The sequence below is a fragment of the Mchenga conophoros genome, linkage group LG13 (genome assembly GCF_057382185.1).
Source record: "Mchenga conophoros isolate Kocher_MC1m ecotype Shallow Benthic linkage group LG13, M_conophoros_male_GT1.1, whole genome shotgun sequence".
Lineage (NCBI taxonomy): Eukaryota > Metazoa > Chordata > Actinopteri > Cichliformes > Cichlidae > Mchenga > Mchenga conophoros.
The window spans coordinates 27,904,982-27,926,731 of NC_140538.1; the positions used below are offsets into that span (position 1 = coordinate 27,904,982).

The 21,750-nt window shown below is 42.1% G+C and overlaps 3 protein-coding genes across 4 annotated transcripts in view; 2 read left to right on the forward strand and 1 right to left on the reverse strand.

Annotated features, from left to right (window-relative positions):
- Positions 1-2,164: 2,164 nt before the first annotated feature.
- prop1 (PROP paired-like homeobox 1) lies at positions 2,165-4,928 on the forward strand. The gene is made up of 3 exons (XM_085295846.1): positions 2,165-2,711; positions 3,662-3,891; positions 4,373-4,928. Exons 1-3 carry the CDS (start codon positions 2,618-2,620, stop codon positions 4,742-4,744), a joined length of 696 nt encoding a protein of 231 aa, XP_085151972.1. The 5' UTR covers positions 2,165-2,617; the 3' UTR covers positions 4,745-4,928.
- A 1,640-nt stretch (positions 4,929-6,568) lies between these two features.
- Positions 6,569-10,433, reverse strand: mcfd2 (multiple coagulation factor deficiency 2, ER cargo receptor complex subunit). 2 transcript variants are annotated; one of them, XM_085297593.1, is made up of 4 exons: positions 10,280-10,433; positions 9,579-9,749; positions 9,325-9,484; positions 6,569-8,454 (listed from the first exon to the last, which is right to left on the reverse strand). In XM_085297593.1, exons 2-4 carry the CDS (start codon positions 9,746-9,748, stop codon positions 8,323-8,325), a joined length of 462 nt encoding a protein of 153 aa, XP_085153719.1. In that variant the 5' UTR covers position 9,749; positions 10,280-10,433; the 3' UTR covers positions 6,569-8,322. The 2 variants fall into 2 exon arrangements, with proteins under 2 accessions (XP_085153719.1, XP_085153718.1); XM_085297592.1 differs by having other exon boundaries at positions 9,579-9,752; positions 10,280-10,426.
- Positions 10,434-12,510: 2,077 nt separating this feature from the next.
- The window catches only part of ttc7a (tetratricopeptide repeat domain 7A), a 70,736-nt gene continuing 61,496 nt past the window's right edge, over positions 12,511-21,750 (forward strand). Inside the window, exons 1-5 of the mRNA XM_085297594.1 lie at positions 12,511-12,608; positions 13,379-13,565; positions 17,301-17,464; positions 17,657-17,825; positions 21,567-21,697. Coding sequence (XP_085153720.1) covers positions 12,552-12,608; positions 13,379-13,565; positions 17,301-17,464; positions 17,657-17,825; positions 21,567-21,697 — 708 coding nt within the window. The 5' untranslated portion in view covers positions 12,511-12,551. The remainder of the gene's footprint in view (positions 12,609-13,378; positions 13,566-17,300; positions 17,465-17,656; positions 17,826-21,566; positions 21,698-21,750) is intronic.

Sequence of the window (21,750 nt, forward strand, 5' to 3'; positions counted from 1 at the left end):
GCTGTTTAACACTAAACATAAAGTAACAGATCCCAGAGGATGACAGTCAATATTAGACAACAACAAAATATCCAAGTGAACTGTACACAGAGAGAATATGTTGTGTCTGGAGCTTGTTCATTAAACCCCAGGTTACCACAAATGAAATTAACAATCAGCCAATGTTACATTAAAGCAAGGTAAGCTATTTAATAAAACAGTTAGTGGAAGATCAGCACAAAGCTGCACAAGAAATACATTTTTTCACAGGCAGTTCTTCTGAAGGAACTTTAGTGTCATCATCTGATTCTTTAAAGCAGTGCTTGTGTTCATGTAAGTGGTCGGTGTTATCATTGTTCACGTAAAACCTGCGTTAGCTGTTTCACATTTTTGGCCTCAGGATAAACAAGCCGTGAGCACAAAATTAACAGCTTTAACTGGATATGTGGAACCTGTCAGCAGAAGCTGGCTTATTTCCACATCCAGCCTTTGGTTCCACTTCTGGTTAAAAGTTATTTTTAGTGGCTTAAATGAAGTTTGCGAAGCTCCGCATCTGGGACGAAGAAGAAGACGTATGATAACTTCCCCCTTTCTCTGAAATATGGCTTGGAGTTTGTGATATGGATGCTCTGTGCATTAAACCTCCCAGGAGTTTATTTTTCTCCATTGTCTTTAAACAAAAAAAGAGAAGAAGAAGATGGATTTTAAGAACGTTTTCCACATTTCAAGGAATTATATTTATTAAGAAGATAAAAGGAAGTGCAACTGCAAGTAAAACACACAGACAGGCTCGGGGGGGTTTCTGGAGGGGTTTGTGGCTGGGTTGTCTGGAACAGGAAACGTGAGCTCTGAAGAGGCTTGGCACATGTGCATGCACAAATACACACACACACATAATGCAGGCAGGATGGAAGCTCTTCCTGGACACACAGGATTTGGCCCTGGCAGACGGCATGTCACAAGGAATCAAATTATATGTTAATACGCTGAGAACCCAGAACAAGGCGAGGGACTTTCTCAAGGAAAAGTTGGTTCAGACGATCATGCAGGCCTTGCTTATACAGTGAGCCATTCAATCACTCTACGTTGTCTGTTAGACTTTCCTGGCAGGGATCCTGGTCCCAGGCAGGACTACGATCTGCTGGATCACACACATGTAGAGTCCAGCATTTGAACTTTTGATTTATTGGTTCTTGGGAATTGCACGTATGGCTCAGGCCAAATGGCATCTTATAATATTACACAAGGAGAGGGCCTGCTTAGAATGTACTCCTAATGTAAACGTGTAGTCTAATAGGGCCTCTTGCATAAGCTACTTAACAGTGGATATGTATATACGGAGCACATGTACAAACAAATAGCATTGTTCAACAAATATAGCGCGTGATGAATGGCCGTCTCGCGCTGATAAAAAGCCAGCTGCTGCTCTCCAACTATGTGAGCTGTCTTCTTGCTGCCCTGTCATGACTCAGTGCTGAGTGGGACATTAGTGGGTCTCTTCCTGGTATCAGGGCCATTCCTCTACACTGGGCCTGGACTCAGTTTAGCATCATGGGAATTTCTGAGAGCAGCTGAGGGTCCCGGGAGGTTACGCTGGAGTTCAGCTGAGTTAATCCAGCTGACGGGGTGCTCTTTCAGTCGGGAGACAGTGAACCGAAGGCTGGAGGTGACCACGGAGGGGTTGGGTTTATGGAGGATCCCCAGTCCCCCACCCCCCTACAGGCACCACATAAATCCATATGAAAAAATGTTTATAATTCATGTTCAATCTTTGCCTCAACCTGACAGAACAGTGCCACCTGGTGGTCACATAGAGCAAAGAATATCCTCTTTAGCCCACATGTTCAAGTTTTTATTCCACATGTTCAACTTTCACTCAGTATATTTATTTCATATAGCTTTAACATTTTTTTTTACATATACACTTTTCTATATTTTCAGCTTTTATTAGATTTTTTTTGCATATATTCAAGTTTTTATTCCACATGTTCATCTTTCATTCAACATATTTGAAGTTTGGATTTTACATTACTTCCCAGATTTGGATGTATATATTCATCTTTCACATATTTTCAGTTTTCTTCCCATAAGGGGAAGAAAACTGAAAATTTTTGTAATTTTTGTATATATACAGGGTTTTTTGTATATATTGATATTTCATTCCAAATATTAAACTTTCATTCTGTATATTAAAGGTTTTTAATTTTATATGTTCAACTTTTTTGCTAAAGACTTAATGTCTTGTCATGTAGTCAAGTTGTTATTCTAAATACTCAACTTTCATCCCATATATTCATGTTCTTTTGCATATGTTGACAATTTTATCCATATATTCAAGTTTTTATTTTATATCCTCTCTACATATGATACATTTCTTGCCGCTTTCTACTGAAATGTGCATTCTTTACGTTCAACTTTCTTTGCATATATTCAAGTCTTTGCAATGGTGCACTGCAAAACTGTAGATGAGCATGAAGCTACTAGAACACAACCGTTGGTTTCTGTGCTGGACCAGCAGAAACATACGGTGCCTTTCACTCAACCGGCCCACCAACACAGGTGAAGGTAAAACAGATGGGTGGGACATGTGACTTTAAGTTTAGCTGCGTCTGTGTGAGGGGGGATCAGAAGTGAAGTGATGGCCCAGGTGAAGGTAGCGGGAGAGAGTGTGAGGATCCACCAGGACAGCACGGATCTTTACTCCGACATGACTACAGTCAGCTCCAGTGCAGGTGAGTCAAACAACATCCTAATGACCCCGTTCTTGTGTTCTTCCACAGCATCTACATTAAATTAGTTCTAATTTTACTGACACACGAGTCGCACATTGTATATTGTCAGCTTTGTTATAAAGAGTTAGCAAAACCACTTTATGTAAAGAAGTGGTGTTATGTTAATTCCCTTTATTATACTGTCATCCTGCTGATTTGGTTTACTTTGCAACCTTTGGATCACCTTCTTAGCTTTTAAGGCAGTATTTTCTATGTTTACCATTGATAGATTATTTAATCAGCTGCGATGCTTTGTTGTTCTCGTACTCTTTAATAAACAGAGTATAGTAGTGTTGGAAAGTGATGAACACACGATATAAAAGTTTAAAGCTTTAGAAAAATAAACTGTTATATAAAACCTCCCTACTTTCAGCTTCTCTGATTTTCACAGCGGGGCAGCTCCGCATGTTTGATTTGGCAGATTTTTTCCCCCCGCTGGTTGCCCTTCCTGACACAATCCCCCCCCGCAAGTTACCAAGTTTGCTCATGTAATCATAATAATTGCCTCTGCCATTCGACATCCAGCTGTTTTATAATGTCATCTGATACCAGCAGACCAAGTCGACTCATTTTAAGGAGATGAGTCCCTTTGCTGGTGATTGTGGTAATAATCTTGGACAAATCCTCCAGTTTCTGGTGTCTGTTTCTCACGAGCTTGTGTTTGCCAGCTAAAGCTCTCTGGCTCTCAGGTTGCCTGATGCCAGTGGGAACCAGAAAGTCGGGTAATCCCTCCTTTTTTTGAGACAGTCATTGGTGAATTGCTGCTTTTTCAGTTAAGGCTGCATTTCTTGTGTCATGTTGAGGAAGTGAAGAAATAAGACCTGGGAAATTTTTCCCTAAAAAACAAAAAAAACAAAAAAAAAGGATCCACACAACCCCTTCCCCTTTTCTTTTCTCGCCCCTGAAAACAGATATAGGAGAGTCGGTGAGGAAGGGGACATTGTGCGAGACCTCTGTGGCTGTAGGATTCAATAGACGGAGCAGAGCATACCCCTCCCCAGCCAGAAGACGTCACCGCACCACCTTCAGCCACAAACAGCTGGAGCAGCTGGAAGTGGCGTTTGGACAAAATCAGTATCCTGACATCTACTACAGAGAGGAGCTGGCTCGAATCACTAAACTCAATGAGGCTCGCATACAGGTGGGATGGTCTTCATGTTAGAGCTCTCTGACAACTGTGGCTTTTTAGGAGTTGGGGTGTGCAACTCTAAAAAAAAGAAACAGGGCGGGGTGTTTTAGGCACAAATGCTCAAAACTGCTAATAAAACAGTTCAACAAAAGAGCTGGTCTACATCTGCAAGCCACTTTGCAACCCACCTCTAGTTCAGCTCTTTTTGTTCATTCTGTATCTCACTAAATCAGTAACAAATCACTGATACCTTTTGCTTTGGGAGGACCTGGGACAGTTACAAATATAAGGGACCCTGACCTCTGTGGCGTATCATTGTTGGATGAATGCTTCAGATTTTTGTCCCAAAGTTGTGTTGCAGGAATGCTGCGTGCAACAGTCTGATCAATGATCCTGATTTGGTTCAGTCCAATTCAGTGGTGGCCCTATTTGTTGCTGAACCCACCATGCTTTGTATGTAAAAGCCTCGACTAACCCATCCTTGTCTCAGCAGGTGTGGTTTCAGAACAGGAGAGCCAAACAGCGTAAGCAGGAGAGGGCCTCGCAGAAGGTTCTCCCAGTGGGAGTGATGCCAGGCCACAGGGCGCTTCTGGGAGGCGTGCACATCCAGCCGTCCGGCATGTCTCGGCAGTACTACCCCCAGCCCCTGCCCCACATCCCTCGCCTCTCTTCCATGTTGCCCTCAGGGGCATACACCCGCCACCCGGGGCCAGGTAGCCAGTGCCCATGTCCCGGCGCTTCCACTCAGCCAACCTCCCAGCGGCAGCATGATGACTGGTACGGCTCGCTGAGGAGCAACCTCACCTCGCCCATGTTCTCGCTCACCTCCATGCCTCCTCTGGATCCCACCTCTCACTGGAGCTAAGAAGCACCAGATGTTTCCACACAGAATACTAAGAAGCCTCTTTTTCATCTTCACAGTTACACACATCCTGTTTGCTCTCTCACTGCTGAATTTTCCAGCTAGTCTGTAAAATAAAATGTATCTTCTTAGCCACACCCAAGCTTCCCCAGTCCCTTGGCTGGAAACGACTGATGTCTACTGGATTTATAGAAATGCAATAAAAGGTTCTTTGAACATTAAGGATACTTTTTTTTTTTACTTTGCAAAAAAAGGTTAGCTCAAGGAGCACACACTAGAATTTGTTTTTAATTTTATAAACCTTTCAGCTTCATGTCATGGCTTTCATAGTTCCCTAATACACCTACAGGTAACATTACTACAATCTAAAGTTGGGATGTTAAATGAAATGTAAATAGAAACAGAATGCAATGATTTTCAAATCCCTGTTTGAATTTGACAAATTCAGGTAATCTGGCTTCTTCCCACAGTTTAAATACACACAGTTAGTGGGGTTAGGTGATTCTAAATTACCCATAGGTGTAAATGGTTGTCTGTTTCTGTGTTAGCCTTGTGATAGACTTCTCTCCCTGTGACAGCTGGGATAAGTGGAAGAGGATGGATGGAGTTTAAAACTATGGTGAATGCAACAATGATGGTTCATGAGATTTGCAAATCACTGCATTCTGTTTTTCCATGTGTCCCTGTTGCAACACACATGAATACAATTCATTAGCAAGACACTATAGAACTTGCCTGCATGCTTAGGTGCCAGTTCAGCCATTTGATTCATGTTACAGCAGCTCATGAGTGAATGAACATGGTGCAATAAAAGTACTTTTAGAAGTACATTTTTCCAAACACTTACATTTACCTCATTTTACTTAAGTAGAGTTAGTGGTTGCCACTTCAGCATGCAGTCAAGTTCTATACTCTTGCTAATGACTTACTAATTTTATTCAGGTGTTGCAACAGGGACACATGGAAAAGTTGCAGGACACCGGCCCTCGAGGACTGGAGTTTGAGACCCCTGTGAGAATATCTCATTGGCATAATGCTTTCCCTAGCCCAGGGGTGGGCAACTTCAGGCCTCGAGGGCCGGTGTCCTGCAGGTTTTAGATGTGTCCTTGATCCAACACAGCTGATTCAAATGGCTAAATTACCCCCATAATATGTCTTGTAGTTCTCCAGAGGCCTGGTCACAAACTAGTCATGTGTTTCAGGTGTGCTGACCCAGGGTGAGATCTAAAACCTGCAGGACACCGGCCCTCGAGGCCTGGAGTTGCCCACCCCTGCCCCAGCCGCTTACCCCAACCATCAAAAATGAATGCCTAACCCTAACCCTCAGCCTAAACCTAACCATAACCTAACTTTAACACTAAAACCACATTTTGAGCCTAAAAAATGTTTTCAAACTCATGTGGATGGGCACTTTGTCCCCACAAGTATAGTAGCATGCCAATTTTCTGTCCTCACAAAGATGTCTAAACATGTGTGTGTGTACACACACACAGACACGCACGCACAAATCCTTAATAGCCTCGCTGCCCCTGCAGCTTTGACATGAAATGTAATATTTATTTAGGATATGAAGACGTACTTGTTGTCCCCTTAAAGGAGGTGGAGTTCCCGCAGTATGTCTATATAAATAGTTTTATGTCCTGATATAATTATAATTATGTCCTACATAGAAACTGTGGACATACCTTCTGGATCTGATAATTGAAGCCAATGCACAACACTTTCAAGCTGCATTCTTTCTAGTGGTCAGCAGAGGGCGATCCTTCTATCGTATCTTCTTTTTCCAAACGTGACCAACAACAAATAACACAGACAGCACTACATGAAAAAGGTGTGCAGAATACAGTCTTCTTTTAATATTTCACATTACAGAGACAACACAGTCGCATCTGTTATGCTTTTTAAATATTTGCACTCAGAAAAACCTGAGTTGACCGAAGAGTTAATACTAGATGGCAAAAATATAGAGAAGTCATCAACGTGTGGCAAAAAAATAAAACTACTTCAGAAGAAATCACAGATGAATTGAACAGACCTAACCTGACATATTATACTCACGTCTGTTTTAAAGGCAGCTAAAGTCTGAAGCAAATGTGTTGTGTTCAAGTCCTTTCCTGAAGGCCCGTAAAACAGAGTCCGCTTTAAAAACTAACGGCAGTGTGCGTTTAGTCTAGCTTATCCAGTGATGAAGAATCTGCAACACGCCGCTGCTTTACATTCACTCTGCGAGGACAGGTGTGCGTCGAGCTCCTGCTGACTCTGCGATTATCACGCCGGCTCATTTTTTTTGTCGTTTTAATCGGGAAGGTGTCACAACTGAAACACAGACAGTATTTCTGCTACTGTAACCTGCAGCCTCGGGCTTCACATCAAACATACGGACTGTGATCAAGTCAAGGTCACTTTCTGTTGTCATGGGAACCATCCTCACACAAACAGCAAATTAAACAGATTGACAGGAGGAACCATTTGGCCCGCTGTGTTCAGCATGAGTGTGCTTGTAAATGAGTGTGTCCGTCTGAAGCAGAACTACTTCACATAAAGGGGACCCATCATGTCATATAAATACACTTTTACAGTGTTGGATGTTCTTGGCTGTATATTAAAGTAAAGCTCAGGTTTCAGATTGATCTAAACGCTCCACTTACCTTTTTTTATTTTCAGTATGATGTCGATGAGAACAGATATCCTTAATGTGGTTGTGCAGTGGCCAATCAAAGATCAATAAGGCATATTCTGAACTCTGAATAACACAAAGCTACTCTCGAAAGTCCCAGAATAAAAATATAGAACTGGAAATGAGTAGAACAGGTCCCCTTTAATGTGAGGACACTCTATTTACAGACTGTTGTGCTGCCAGAGAGAATCAAAGTGTAGCACCACTAAAAGAAAACACTCTACCCAAGCTTTTGTACATGTCAAGGATCAGTTCACCCAAAATCAAAGGCAGCTTTGCTTAGAATACAGTATTTAGAATATAGTGAAGTCCAAGCTTCACTGTGGAAACCGGAAGTTACAGGCGGTTAACCAGGCCTCAGTTAACCACCTGCTTGTTGTACCTTAATCACTTCCTGTTCCTTTGTTTTTTTAATCCACACACTCGGAGTACTGCTCCTCCAGTCGTTCAGGGCTTGTGTGTGAATGAGGCCGCCTTAAAACTCCCCACCTGCACATATGCAGCTCCAAAAAACAGGGGATTCAGATCTGAAAGTATACTGCTAAGGATTAACTAGAAAAATACCAATTTAGGTGAACTGGCCCTTTGAAATGGCATCTACACACACACACACAAAAAAGGTCCTAATGAAGTGGAAGACTCCACCAGACTGAAACAAAGGGCATCCTGTGTTCCACCCTTTTTGTCATTTATCAGATTACTGCTGATTCAGCTTGGAAAAATCATCCGTCAGAAGTTTCACGAACGATCGATACTCCTGACCGATAATCTGTAAGAAAGAAATCAAAGACGGTCCTCTAAAAAGTTGTGCGGCTTCTCAGTTTTGGCTGCAGGTACGCTCACCCTCCAGCCTCTCTGCTGATTCCTCGCTGTCGTCGTGGACGGGAAGCAACAGAAAGACGCTCTACTCCAGCGATTTGGCGAACTCTGCGTAATCTATGTAGCCGTCATTGTTTTTGTCATCGTCCTTCAGAACGTCATCGATGAGAGCAATGAGTTCCTCCTCTTTCATTGGCTGGCTGCTCTCTCCTCTCTCCTAAACAGAGACGAGCAGAGCAGCGAAAACGATTGGACCTTTCTGTGCGCAGGAATCGTGAGGCGAAAAATGTGTCACAACAATATTTTTAATCACAGCCACAGAAATAAAGGAGCAGAAAACGTGTCAGCTAACAAAACTGTTTTTTAATCGCTTTGGTGTCACGTTGCATGAATTCTTTGTTTCCTAAGGGGTGATGGATCCGCATTGTCACCGATTTTGTCCCACACACACTTCCTGACACCTTCCTGAACATTTAAAAAGTTAGCGGGATAACAAAGATGAGGCTCAAAACCTACCAGCTAATTAAAGCTAGTAACGGGCTTAATGGGAGACAGTGTCAATAAAAGATTCAGAGAAGTCTCGGTGCACAAGGGACAAGGCCGAAAATCTGTACTGATTAGCTGTGACCTTTGTGTGTATTGCAACTTGTGCCTTTGGTGAGAATACCTTATTTGTGCAAGACAATTCCTAACACACTGTGCAAATATTCCAACAGCATGACTCCCATATAAAGAAGTCCTGGAGCTTAAAGACCGCCTGCAGTACTGACCTGTCACCCACTGAAACATCTGGTGCGTTATGAAACAAATTTTAAAAATATTATGATGAGAAGAGACCCTGAACTGCAGACATGCTGATATTCTATATAAAAGAAAAAAAAAACACTAGAGCAAAGCTAACATTTACAGAGTGCTGCTAAAAGATAGGTAAACATGCCCCTGTCCCAACTTTCTGAAACACAAAGCATTTAAATGTCTCAGTCCCATCCCACAATAAGAAGGGTATGAGGAAGTGGGAAAGTAACCGTTATGTATCCTTTTAATGCCAACTATGACAAAAAAAACGTGCTCACACATGAATTCTCACCTCTCTGTGTACATGTGAGATTGCTGTTGCAAGCTCCAGCCCGTCCAGCAGGTTGTTCCCATCGTAATCGTGCATTTTGAAATAGTGCAGCTGGAGCTCCTGGGGCGTCATGTCTTTCTCTGGTTTGTCTATGACGCCCTCTAAATGCTCCATGATGTGGCTGCCACCAGAGGAACAACAAACAAACACAGCTACTGATTAGACAGAACCCAAAGTTCACCTCGTCCTGAGTCGTGCACGGCCATGCCACTCACTCTTTGTCTTGAACCATGTTTCTATCCAGGCGATGTTGGCTGGCTGCACTTTCTACGATCTGCTGCTGATGGTGGTGGTCTGGGTTCATCTGAGCGTGAGCGCACAGAAAACAGCAGGATATAAAGAGGAGCATACCCCCCCACTGCACACTACACCTGCTGCTCCTCATTCTGCTGCGGAAAGGCAAAGACTGAGAGTCAGCAAGTTCAGGAACACAGCTCCTGAATATCTATGTTGGACATCACCTTCTTACTACTCAAATGTCCTCAGTTTAGCACCTCACTTACATCCAGCAACACATTTGAATGTCCTTCTTACCGATTAACATGTTTCTCCTGATCAAACTACATTCACACCTGTTTTATAAGTTTGATATCTGGCTCTATAAGACAACAGCAAGGTGCTACAAATAAGCACCATGTGTTTATGGCCCATTTTAACAAAAAACACCACAGACACACACAGTGCATGGACCGCACTAATAGGGATGTTTCTGCAGTAAACTGTGAGATTACACTGCTATGCTAACTCAGTTAAACAGCCACATTAAAAGAGGGATGTATGACCGTTAGCTTGAGAGCCATTATAAGATAAATACAGCAACAAGCTGCATCTCAGGGCTACGCTGAAATAACATAATTTCATGGGTCATGACTTGGTGTAACTGGTAAAGAAATAAAAAAGATGTATATGTACTTACGTTTAAATAATTTCTATCTTCACCTGTATCCGCGAACAGTTGTGCGTAGTTTGCTGCTTTAATGATCAATCCGAGCTTTCTCGGACTGAGCGGCTTTCCGTAGCTTCACTTTGACACGACAGCTCATTGTGATTGGCTGCAGCTATCCGAGAGCGCTCAACTGGGGCAAGATGATTCCCTCCACGTTATTCTGAATTCTTCGTCTTTCTCTGTCTAAAGCTAAAATTAGTTTTATCATTTTGTTGTGGGTTACAGTAAGATTCGTGTACAATTGCTATACATTAATAAGCTCAAACTAAACCTTGTAGAATATTCCGTATAGAATAATTTTATATATTTCTAGTGCTTTCCGTTTTCACGAACTAGCGTTTTGATCATTTGACAGAATTTACGAATTCATGCGACAGACATGCTGTTGAATCACCTTTAGCGGTAATAACTTGAAGGTTTTTTGTAAACTTTTAGTTTTTGTATGACTTTACAAGCCTCTCTCGTCATCGTGGAGGAATTTTGACCCCAAAAAGTTGATTCTGTTCATCTGGACGTAGCGTTTTCAGTGGGAGAAACGTTTCGTCACTCATCCAAGTGACTTCTTCAGTCTCAGCTGACTGCAGGTTTCCCCAATCTTATATTTGCACAATGACTAAAACCAGACCACTGAATGAACGAAGAGCTGTGAGGTCAGTTCCAACCTTTTGGGATTTACCTGGATGATTGAACATGCATCAAGAATTTGGTTCATTGGTCTTTGGTTGCATTCGTTTATGCACAGCTCTCCCAAGGTCCCAGCACAGCCTTTCAATTAAGTTTCAATCTGGACTTTGATCCAAACCGTCACCACTGTGCATGACACTATGAGGTGTTCGTGCTCTTATCCTGTGTTTGCTTTTGGCCAAACATCTCCAGTTTAGTCTTGAATCTCTTTAGTTCCTCAGAATCAGTAAGAATGTACTCCCCCCCCACAAGACTGTATGTGTCAGTGTTGTCTTCCCTAATAAAACATTAAACGATAGATGGATTTAAAAGAAAAATCTCAGTAAAGATTTCCTGTCACAGAGGCAGGCATATTTTCTCTAATGTTGGGTGTTTTTCACATCTCAAATATGAATATGCTTAATGACAAGTTTATGGAACCAGTGAATCTTTTGAGGCCAACCTAATTATTCCCATCCCACACAGCATTTGTGATCTCAGCCAATAGCAGCACAGCGTCAATTCCTCTCCTGTTGTGCTATGAGCATGCAGGGGTCACCACGGGAAAAAGATCCACATTGTTTCACTTCCTGACACAACCTTTGCCAGCTAAGGACTGGTGTTGTGCCAAGAAAAAAGTGATTTCCAGTATTTAAACTCTTATAAATGACCGATAACCTGTCAAATAGGGTTATGTCAAGAATCATATAAAGTCATTTTAAACCACAAGCAACTTTTCCTACCAGAAGGTAAAAGCAGCAATCAGTTTTTGGCAAAGTGAGTTTTATATATATATTATATATTTATCCAGCTAAAAAGACACATCAACATTAAAAATGTATTTTCTAAAGAGGAATATGGCCAAGAGGGCAGCAGAAATTGCAACAAATATAATGTAATAGCTCTCAAGAGATATTTTAAGTGGCCAAAAAGCACTAGATTGAATATAATGTAATTACAATAAGGCTGGATCATAAAGATACCAGCAAAACATGTCATTTCTTTCCTCTCCATATATAACCCCTCCATAAATCCTGTTGACTACAGTCTTTTTTACCAACATAATAAAATACGTTACCCATAAAAAACACACTCTCTTTTTTGGCACAACACCAGCTGAAGGAGTATACACTAGCTTGTGACCCTCTGATGTTGGGCTTTTCTTTGTCTGTCTCTTCCTTGAATAGAACCAGCAAACTTCACATCAAATTGTGTGACCCACCAAACCACGGAGCCACTCTAGAATTTGGGGTTGGCGAAAATTCCCACCGGGGTTCAGAGAGGCCTGGAGAATCCAATGATATGTCCCAGATATTTACATATGTAAAAGTATTCCTACCATAAAGTTCTAAATATCCATGAACACACACATACACACCTCCACTTAAAGAGCCCCCTTTTTGTATGCTCAAACGAAGCCACGCCCCTGGTGGCGGACCTATCTTATCGGGTCACTTTGAGTTGAGACGTTCTCTACGTCAGCAGGGGGCGTGGCCGCTCAGCTGTGAGGTCTGTCAGCACCGCACGGCACAGGGTGGTGGACACGACAAGAGGGACGAGCGTCGTTTATGTCAAGCAAATGTCAACTTTCCAGAGAGAAAATGAAGCAGCTAAGTCTCTGTTCAGGAGGCTTGAGGTTTTATTTTAATGTCATAAAGTAGCTGATAGATCCTGAGTAGTCAGTGACCCTCGTTTCCTCTGTATGTGCACCCTGTGCTGTGGTTTCATGGGTAAATGCTCACTGTGTGATTCCCCCCAGCGTCCCCCATTTAGTTGAATTATATTTTACATCACATTCCTGAGCTTGAGCTTGATAAAGCGCAATTACACCTCACAGCGCAATAGCTGTCAGATGTACTGATCCAGCGTCAGTGAACCAAAGATTTACAACAGATTTTGTTTTTCACTCATTTATTTTAAAAAAAAACAACCCACAATATGTGTCTGTACTGTATATCCTGCCTCGGCTGGGTTGCCCACTTTGCTGCAGCATTCTTTGCATTGCTGTTTCTTAAGCTCTACCTGATCCAGTTAAAGTGTTGACGGCAAGAGATTAGGGGCATGGGTTTTAAGAGGACTTCCTTCCCTTCAAACAGCTACAGATCAAGTCCTCTCCAAATGCCACACTCATTTGAAGTTGAAGGGGGGAAAGCTTTAGACAGAAAAGCAGGAATGTGAATGTTATAATAAACACGAGCAATAGTTCCTGCACAAACAGAGTGTGCGGGTTCTTGGGGCTTCCTACAGATGTGTAATGTAACAGCAATTAAACCCATGTTAACGCCTGCATGTATTTCTCTGGACTTTGCTGCTGTTGACTTTCTGTGCCCGTAATAACCCACACCCCACCCTCCACCAGTCTCCCTCCGCACTCTGTGATTACACATTTATTTCTCCTGGTCCTAGTCTGCAGTTACTCCCATCGTGTCCGGGGAGTACAGTCACCATCGGGACAGAGCGGCGATGGCATCCCGGATTTCTTTCACTCAGGCCCGGCTGGAAGCGGAGCTGGAGCGCTACCGGGCCGAGTGCCAGTGGGACAAGATGCCGGCGATAGTTGAGCAGATGCAGGCTGCGCGGATCCACGAAGACGGTGAGTTGATGGTGGTATGCACCTGGGTTTTTTTTTTAAGTTCAGGTGGCTGTTGTCACTTCCTGGCTGTTTTTTAACTGTTCATTGATCTGTACACTGTAAAAAAAAAAAGGAAAAAAAGAAAAAGTTTTTTAAGTTTCGGGAAGCTGCTTCCAGGGGAGAAGCGGTAAGAAATTCTCTTAAACAATTAAAAGTACTGAGGATTTATAGCAATATCCACGAGCTTTAGTTCTAATGATTTGCACAAAACACTCACTGAGTGTTGATCAAGCATGGACATTTTTTGCAGTGTTTTTTGCGCACAGGTTGGACCTTGATCTCTCAACACTGGCTTCTGCTTGTTGAAGTTTTTCTAAGCAAATCTATTCAAGCGTTGATATTACAGCAATAAATGTGATGTGCAGAGAGGGTCACACAGGGCAGTAGGATGGCCTCAATGAAAGTTTACAGTAGACACACTGAAAGGGTATATAAATAATTAAAGGAACTGAGTGGCCTTCTGCGTGCAAGATGAGCAGTATTGCCTGCATGCAAAACAAGATTTTTCCAACAGGTTATTAGCTGCCTGCCTCTGCCCTTGAAATCACTTGACACTGTACACGTGCTCAAAGAAATGCAAACACGCATATTGTTTCTGTGCCTCATAAAGCATTCATTTGGTAGCTCACTAATGCACCTGCCTCCAACCCTCACCTTAGCAGAGTAAATATGGGCTGAGGTCCTGGCTGATAGTGCAGACCAGCAGTTTCTCCTTGCTCGCACACGCGCTCATGTGTTAAATTAATGTGGTATTTCTGTGAGCATGCATGACTCACACTGTAGCTGATCTGTCAGGAACTGTGTGTGGAACGGTTTTTCTTTTTAGATTAGAGATAGAGGAACTTTGTTTCAAGTAAAGCAATAAGCTGTTAAACTTCCAACCAACTGTAAAACTGTAAAAAAGCAGTAATAGGTGGTGTACTCTGCTTTCAAGTTTCAAATGTTTTTCTTTGGGGAGTTTGCTGTAGGTGATGTTGTGAGGAAGATGTAACAGTCTGATTTTATCTCACTCAAACAGAAAGGACAGATGGGGGTAATGCGCTACTTAAAAACAGCAGATCTTTTAGGATAGCTACTTGGATAAGGTGTGTAAGGCAGACGAAGATTTGGAGCTTTTAGTAAAATACGGGAAGTACAGTATATTCTACTGTGTAGTAAATGTATTTATTTATTCATTTTTATTTGTGAATTTAAAAAACATTATGTGACCATTCATTTTATTCCCCACAGGTATCGCACGTATCCTTAAAGCTACTTTTTGTAAAAACCCTTTATAAATGTAATAAAAGCTTTCACCACAAGGTGTCTCCATTTTACCAGAAAGTTGTAGTGTAGCATTATATTCATCTGTGTACATCTGAAATTATTTCATATTAGAGCATTGAAATGTTGCTTCTAACTAATCTAATGTTTCAATCTCAATTTAAAAATGTCAATTTCTTCCTTAATCAAAAAAAATTGTGTTCTTCAGCTACTAAAACAGACCTCATAGTAACACAGTGTCTGGTTTCGTTAATTCACAGCAAAATCTCCAGTGTTAAATTAACACTAGAGAGTGTCTAAATGGGTCCACACCTCTGAGTGTTAAATACAACACTGTTGAGTGTTAAATTAACACTTTTGACAGTGTTATATGTTTAAAAGTAACCTAGTCAGTTTTGAAGATTAACAATGGCTAACACTGAGCAGTGCTGATTTTCTAACACTGGAATATTTCTAACATTTTGAGTTATTTTCCAGTGTTAGAAAATCATGGACGTGAGGCTTCTGAAGTCTCATTTTGAATCCTCAATATTAGCATTTTCACCATTACAGTTTTGGTTTAAAAATTCTGGGTGTAATGAGGAAAGGGATGTTGGATGTTATAAACTAAGCTGGAAAGTGTGTACTCAGGTCAAATTAGAAAGCTGTTTACCCACAGAGGTTTAGCTTAGAGGAACACAAGTTATTTTACAAAACAGGTGGCTTTCAGACATACCAGAGTGGAAGGCACGCCTGCACAGCTAACATCTTAGCAAACATTTAGAGTGGTGTTTCTGTCCACCTTAATGTTAGTGCAGTGCGTGCTATCTGTTACTCCATTTTGGTCTGCACTGACTTCTAAAGGGGTTATTTGGCTACTAAGCAACCAAATGCTCTACTACTTTAACTGACTAGCTAGCTAGTTGCTATACTTTATCTGCCTTAAATCACTCTTAGCATATTATTAGCATATCTGGTTACAGGGCTAACCATCAGCTAACCAGTAGTGTTTGAAAATTTGCAACTACCTCCACTTAATGTTAACATTAACTAACTGGATAGCTAGTTGCTGTACTTTATCTCCCTGCAAACCCTGAGTTTATAATCTTCATATATTAGCATATCTAGCTATAGGGCTAACCTTTAGCTAACCAGTAGTGTTTGATAATTTGCAACTACCTCCACTAAAACACAATGAAAAAAGTAATTTAGTAACTTCAGTGTTTCAAACAATCTTGAATGAGCTTCTTTTTTCCTTTTTTTTAAATTTTTTTAGCAAAAATAAATAAATAAATAAAATAAAAACAAGAAAGAATGCTGGCTCCCAGAGGGAGATGTCTGACAGGGACAAAGTAGGAACAGAAGAGACCAAATCAATGCTGTGAGTTTTTCATAAAAGAACAAGCAATGGGTTGAAAACATCCGGGAATTAGAACTAAAAAAGCAAACTTTCTTTGTGTTTATCACTATGAGTGACCTCTTTCATAAAGAGATCCATGTGCTACTATGAAAATATTGAAACCAGCATTATTACTCACGCTTCAAACAAAGTAAAGCTCATCAGTAATAGCAAGAAACGCTTTGATCCTATTCACAGGAGGTTCAAATGTTTATTGAAATCCAAGGAAATTGTTGACTAAAGGGGAGGTGATTAGTAGGAAATGATAAGGCTGCTCCTAAAATGAAAATAGAGAAAATCAGATAATCAGAGCAATGATGATATTCAAGAGAACTGAGTGTGAGCAAACTACAGAGTAAATTTGATCTTTCTACTTGATAAGTCTTGAAGTGAAACCAGAATGTTTTTGTTTTTTTATCTCAGTCCTTACAACACCGATTCTTGCCAAAGTCTAGGCTCCAACTTGACGGTGCAGTTATTACATTGCTCCTAATGTGGCCACGGGCTGAGACACGTCCTGGTGTTTAGCCCCCACCTTCCCCTCGCAGATATCTTCAGCCTTGACTGTGCTGATAAACCAAACTTGCAAATATGTCAAGTATATCAGGGCATAAACACTGCGCACAGAGCTGGCAGTGGTAAACACACATACGCACGGTGAAAAAGCCAAACAGGAAAGCTTTAATCGAGTGTGTGTGTGTACACAGACACTGAGGTTTACTACTGGACTGTAACTGAGTGCAAGGCTCCATCTGAAGCGGGTTGTTTTACTACACATGTAAACTTTAAATCGCTGTAGGTGGATGGGAGTGTTTATCTGCTGATACCGAGATTAAAGTTCTTTAGGAAAAATATTAGGAGAAATGGAAACTGTAGTTTCTAAACAGACTTAAGGACTCAGGCATGTTTAAACTGCTCTCCCTGGGAATTGCTGTTTTGAATGGACTGAGGGAGGTTTGCTTTGGCTACAGATACAAATGACCTGTGACCTTTAGCTCAGACCTTCAGCATACTCCGCTCACTGTGAACCTTTTTGATGCCGCCCCCTCCTTTAGATGATTACGGGACGCTGCTGATGGCAGAGGCGCTGCTGGAGGAGTGCGTGCTGGAAAACATGGATCTGCTACGCAGGTCCAAACCTTTGGTGGACAAAACCCAGCCCAAACTGTGCAAGGCCAAAAGACTCCTCAATACCATCCTTAGCCGAGGCCGTCTAACAGTTAGTCTCATCTAACTTACTTCTGACATCTGAGTTTTAGACTTTGCTCTGCTTTTTAAAAAACGACTTCCTTCATTTAATCAAACAAAGCCCTAAAGCCATTGTTTCACAGAGCACCGACAGCTTCTATAAATTCCATCCTTTTCCGTGGCTTCTTCCTATTCAGCATTTCTTTATATTGCTGTCCTGCAGCCCCGGTACTTGAACGAGGCTCTGCTGCTGATGGCCAAAGTGCACTACGTGCAGGGACGCTACCGGGACGCCCAGGGAATGTGTGCCAGGGTGGGGCTGGAGGAGCTGACGCAGGATGACCAGCCGACCTACCACCTCCGCCTGCTGGCTGAGGCGTTCGTGATTAAAGGTAAAAAATGTTTTTCTTTCCTATTTCTAAGAGTTTAATTGGTTGGTTCTTGATAGCAAAGAAAAGAAAAACTAATTTTGAAGAGAAAACAAAGATAAACACTGCAGAGAATCCAATCTGTTGCATGTGCAGTAGGGAGTGTGTAGTTTTCTGCGCATGCTCTCTGCTCAGTTTTAACTGAATATAGTTGGTTACATAATCTTTCTGCACTTCCTGTCCTGTATGGCTGTCTACTGCGTGACTTTGTTTCTTTAAGCTGCCATGATCGACAGTCGTTGCAATGGGCAGCATTAAGAAAGAGATTTGCACATCCACTTTTTTGCAGGTACACCAAAGAGAAAGAAAATCCTACAGTGTCTTGAATGCATTTAAGTTAAGAGGAGTGAGCTTTAATCTTCGTACTCACACGGTAGTGGCTGTTTTTAAGCTGCAAGGCTGAAAGGTCGATGAAAAAGCAAAATCACTGACAACACGGCGCACTCACCAGCACCAGAGGACAACGAGGGGACAGCAGGAAGCAGGAGGGCTCGTGGGAAATGTCATGGGGGAGAAACTAGCTTAGTTTGGACCAGGACTTGAGGTTTTCCTGATCATTTTTATTTAATTTTAAAGGACGTTGGCAGTAGCTCCTTTGGGATGAGGGGGGTTACAGGGCAGGTAGCTCAGGTGTGTTCCACTTCATTCTGCAGATGCCCCTCAAAAGCATTTAGGTATGTGTCTAAGTAACGATGCATATGAACCCAAGGACACGAGGTTTCCCAATGCATTTCACTGTAAGGCGACAGCGAGTGCATGTGATTCACCTCACCTTCCTGTGATTTTGACTTGTGGCCGATCAGCGTGTACCGCTAACTGCAGCCGTGCTACTGGTTCTACACTATGTCACTGACTGACAGCTGGTGGCAGCAGCGCACCGACAGCAGAAGACCGCTAGCTACCAAGGACACGTAATAATAATAAAATCTCTTTAGACCTTAATTGATTTTTTCGCACTCAGCAGCAATAACATTTCTTTTAATTTAGAAACAGGATCATTACTTAAAAATATACCTGACAGAAGCCATTAAAACTTTTTCCTCTTACAAACAGTAGACTCTACACTTTAACGCTCCACTAACTCCAGGAACTCCTCTCTCCACTCCTGAATGTGTGATTTTAATGCCAACTGATTGTAAGTGTCACTGGAGCCTGGCTGTGCCCACAGTCTTTGTGTGAAAGAGTGACGATATGTCCTTATTAATGAAGCCTGTCCCAGTGAGCTCCATAAACCTCTAAAATCCTTGGAGGCACAGTTAGTATAAAAATGTCACGCAGGAGAAATTTGACTGCTTGTTAATACTGCCAGGTATGAGTGCTGAGACAGACCCGTGGTGGTTTTAAAGAATACTTGCGAGGTGGAAAGCATACATTATATATTGCAATCTCAATGTTTTCAGGACGTTCCACCAATGTCGCATCTGTGCAGTGGTCTCACTCTAACCCTATCTACATGAAATATAATGCACTTCATAACACAGCTGACAGTGTTTCAGTATGGCTTCTGGATGTCTGCTACACCGCTGCACAGTTTACATTTACAGCACATCTCCTGCTTGTCAGCCTGCACCTTCAGTAAGCAAAAGCAGCTCTAAGAACTGGCAGGTTTCCTTGAAAAACACCAGCAGCAAGGTTGAACTACTCTCGTCATACATTTCCTTAATGATCCCTTAACTAATCCCTCTGATAGGAGCTGTTACAGCCTTAAAATCACAATGACCTTTTATGGGGTTTGGAAGTGGAAATGGAAGGGAGGCAACGGGCCAGACTGTGGATTCAAACGTTGCACGACTGGAAAACATCAGCTTGATTGGGCACGGAGCTACTATTGTGTTTTAACCTTAAAGATCCTGATGAAGCGGTGCATTTTCTTTCTATGCATCGCTGTTCTGTCCCGCAGACACCTCGAGGGAGCAGATTGGGAATAAGCTAACAACGTAAAGCTCGTCTGGAAGCTGATTTCCCACCTCTGGTCTTTGTCTTGACACGTTTTTCTACAGATGCTTCTTTTAAAAGCACAACAATCATGAGTCATACGTGAAGGGAGGATTTACAGTTAGTCACAATCACAAGCTGTCTCAAGCCCAAACATGAACGCCCCCCTCCCCCTCCATCACTTTTTATTTTGGAGTCATTTTAAAAATATGCTCTTTCCAGTCAGATACAGCCTTAAGTGTTTTGTTGTTTTTTTTTTTGCTCTAATGTGACTCACTGAATACCAGCATCATTAAAGGTCACAGATCACATTCACAGAACATTACACTGGAGGCCTGGATAATCTTGTTTCACTCATCATAATCATCATTATTACGCGGCTACACTCCCTGTTTCCTGATGATCGGATGTGACCTCACGCTCATCAAACTGGAGAGAATTTGTTGCAATAACTGTCAGATTTCTTTTGATTGCTTTGAAGCCCACTGAAGGATTGTCTTTGCAAACACTTTTAACGTAGATCAGATCCTCCGGGAGCTGCTTGTCTCCTTCCTGCACTTTTCCCAGGGTTGCTTTGGAAATGAAGTCAGATGTGAATACTTGGATGATGACGTCTCCTTATTTGATTTAGCTTGGCGTCTGGCTTGAGACTGCTGCCCGTCACAGGCCTCCTGCGGTCTCGAGAAGTTCCCCCCCCCCCCCCCTCCCACTTGTTTGTACAAATAAGTGCACTAGCAGACATCATCTGGACAGCACCAGCCTGTTAACGGCCGCTTCTGTACTTGTGCATCAGAAATGCAATTATAAGTAGAAAAAACAAACAAACAAAAACAAAAGGACAGTGTTCAGTTCAATTTTTATGTATACAGCACAAAGCTTTAAATTTTAAGGTGAAAGCCCCTCCACAAAACCAAATGGAAGAAAGGAAGAAACCTCTGGGTGAACCAGCCATCTACCACAACTGACTAAGGGGGATTAGGGGAAAATGTAGGCAGGAAGGATGTTCATGAGCATAGAAATGCAGAAAGGAACTAGCCCTAACCCTCCACAGGAAGACAATCAAAGCCCTAAAGGTGATGCCTTCGTTTGTATAACTGAAAATGGCCATGCAGACAGGATAACCATAGTTATTAGATGCTCATCCTGAAGGAGACGCTAACATTTGTACCAATTTTCCATCCAAGAACTGCTGAGATACTTCACTTGAAATCACAAATACTAACCTTGAGAGATGCTCGAGGAAAAGTCATGGGATCATCTAAGATCAGGATTCATCCTCTGGGACTAGTAAATATTGTCAGAGCTGTCCAACGCACATCCGAGTCTCATTTTAACAGACTAAACTTACTTGTATTTTCAGATCTATCTCGGTGAAGTCTGTCAGAGCAACTGAGCATTGCAAGTGCAGACCGAGTAACGATGAATGGACAAACAGTTGAAGCAGTAAAGTTTGATTATCGCCACTTTCAGTCTATTTTGTGAGGCTCAGCCTCCGTATTTCACATATACGTCACAACATTTACCCCTAGCTGCCACATTTCGAAAAACCCTGTTTGAAATGTTGTTATTAGTAATACTAATGATTTTATCAGGTAAACTGACCTCTTCCAGTCACCCACAGCTCCTGTATTACATTTTCAGCTTAACCTGACCAGCTGAAAACTAAAGCAGTTACATTTTTAATGGTAGCTTTTGTTAGTTTGTTTGCTTAGTTAGTCGCTGAGAGCAGGTTCTCGTAAAAAAGCCACGATCTCTCTCCGTGCGTTTCAGGTCTGTCTCTGGATCACCAGACGCTGTCTGCCGTGTCCCGTGTTCGTCTTTCTGAGAGAGAGGAGGAGTCCCTGTCCTGTTACCTCAGGGCCTGTGACGCAGCTCTGTCCTACCTGCAGGAGCTCGATAAGGTGGGCTTTTTATGCCCGTGTGAGAGCATGAGCGTGTGTGACCCTGTTATGGC

Coding starts and splice junctions, on each gene's coding strand:
- prop1 (XM_085295846.1), top strand. CDS start 2,618: ATGGCCCAGGTGAAGGTAGCGGGAGAGAGTGTGAGGATCCACCAGGAC. Junction 2,712..3,661: donor TACAGTCAGCTCCAGTGCAG/GTGAGTCAAACA, acceptor CCCTGAAAACAG/ATATAGGAGAGTCGGTGAGG. Junction 3,892..4,372: donor TCAATGAGGCTCGCATACAG/GTGGGATGGTCT, acceptor TTGTCTCAGCAG/GTGTGGTTTCAGAACAGGAG.
- mcfd2 (XM_085297593.1), bottom strand. CDS start 9,748: ATGAGGAGCAGCAGGTGTAGTGTGCAGTGGGGGGGTATGCTCCTCTTT. Junction 9,485..9,578: donor AACATGGTTCAAGACAAAGA/GTGAGTGGCATG, acceptor CTCTGGTGGCAG/CCACATCATGGAGCATTTAG. Junction 8,455..9,324: donor TCTCACATGTACACAGAGAG/GTGAGAATTCAT, acceptor GTCTCTGTTTAG/GAGAGAGGAGAGAGCAGCCA.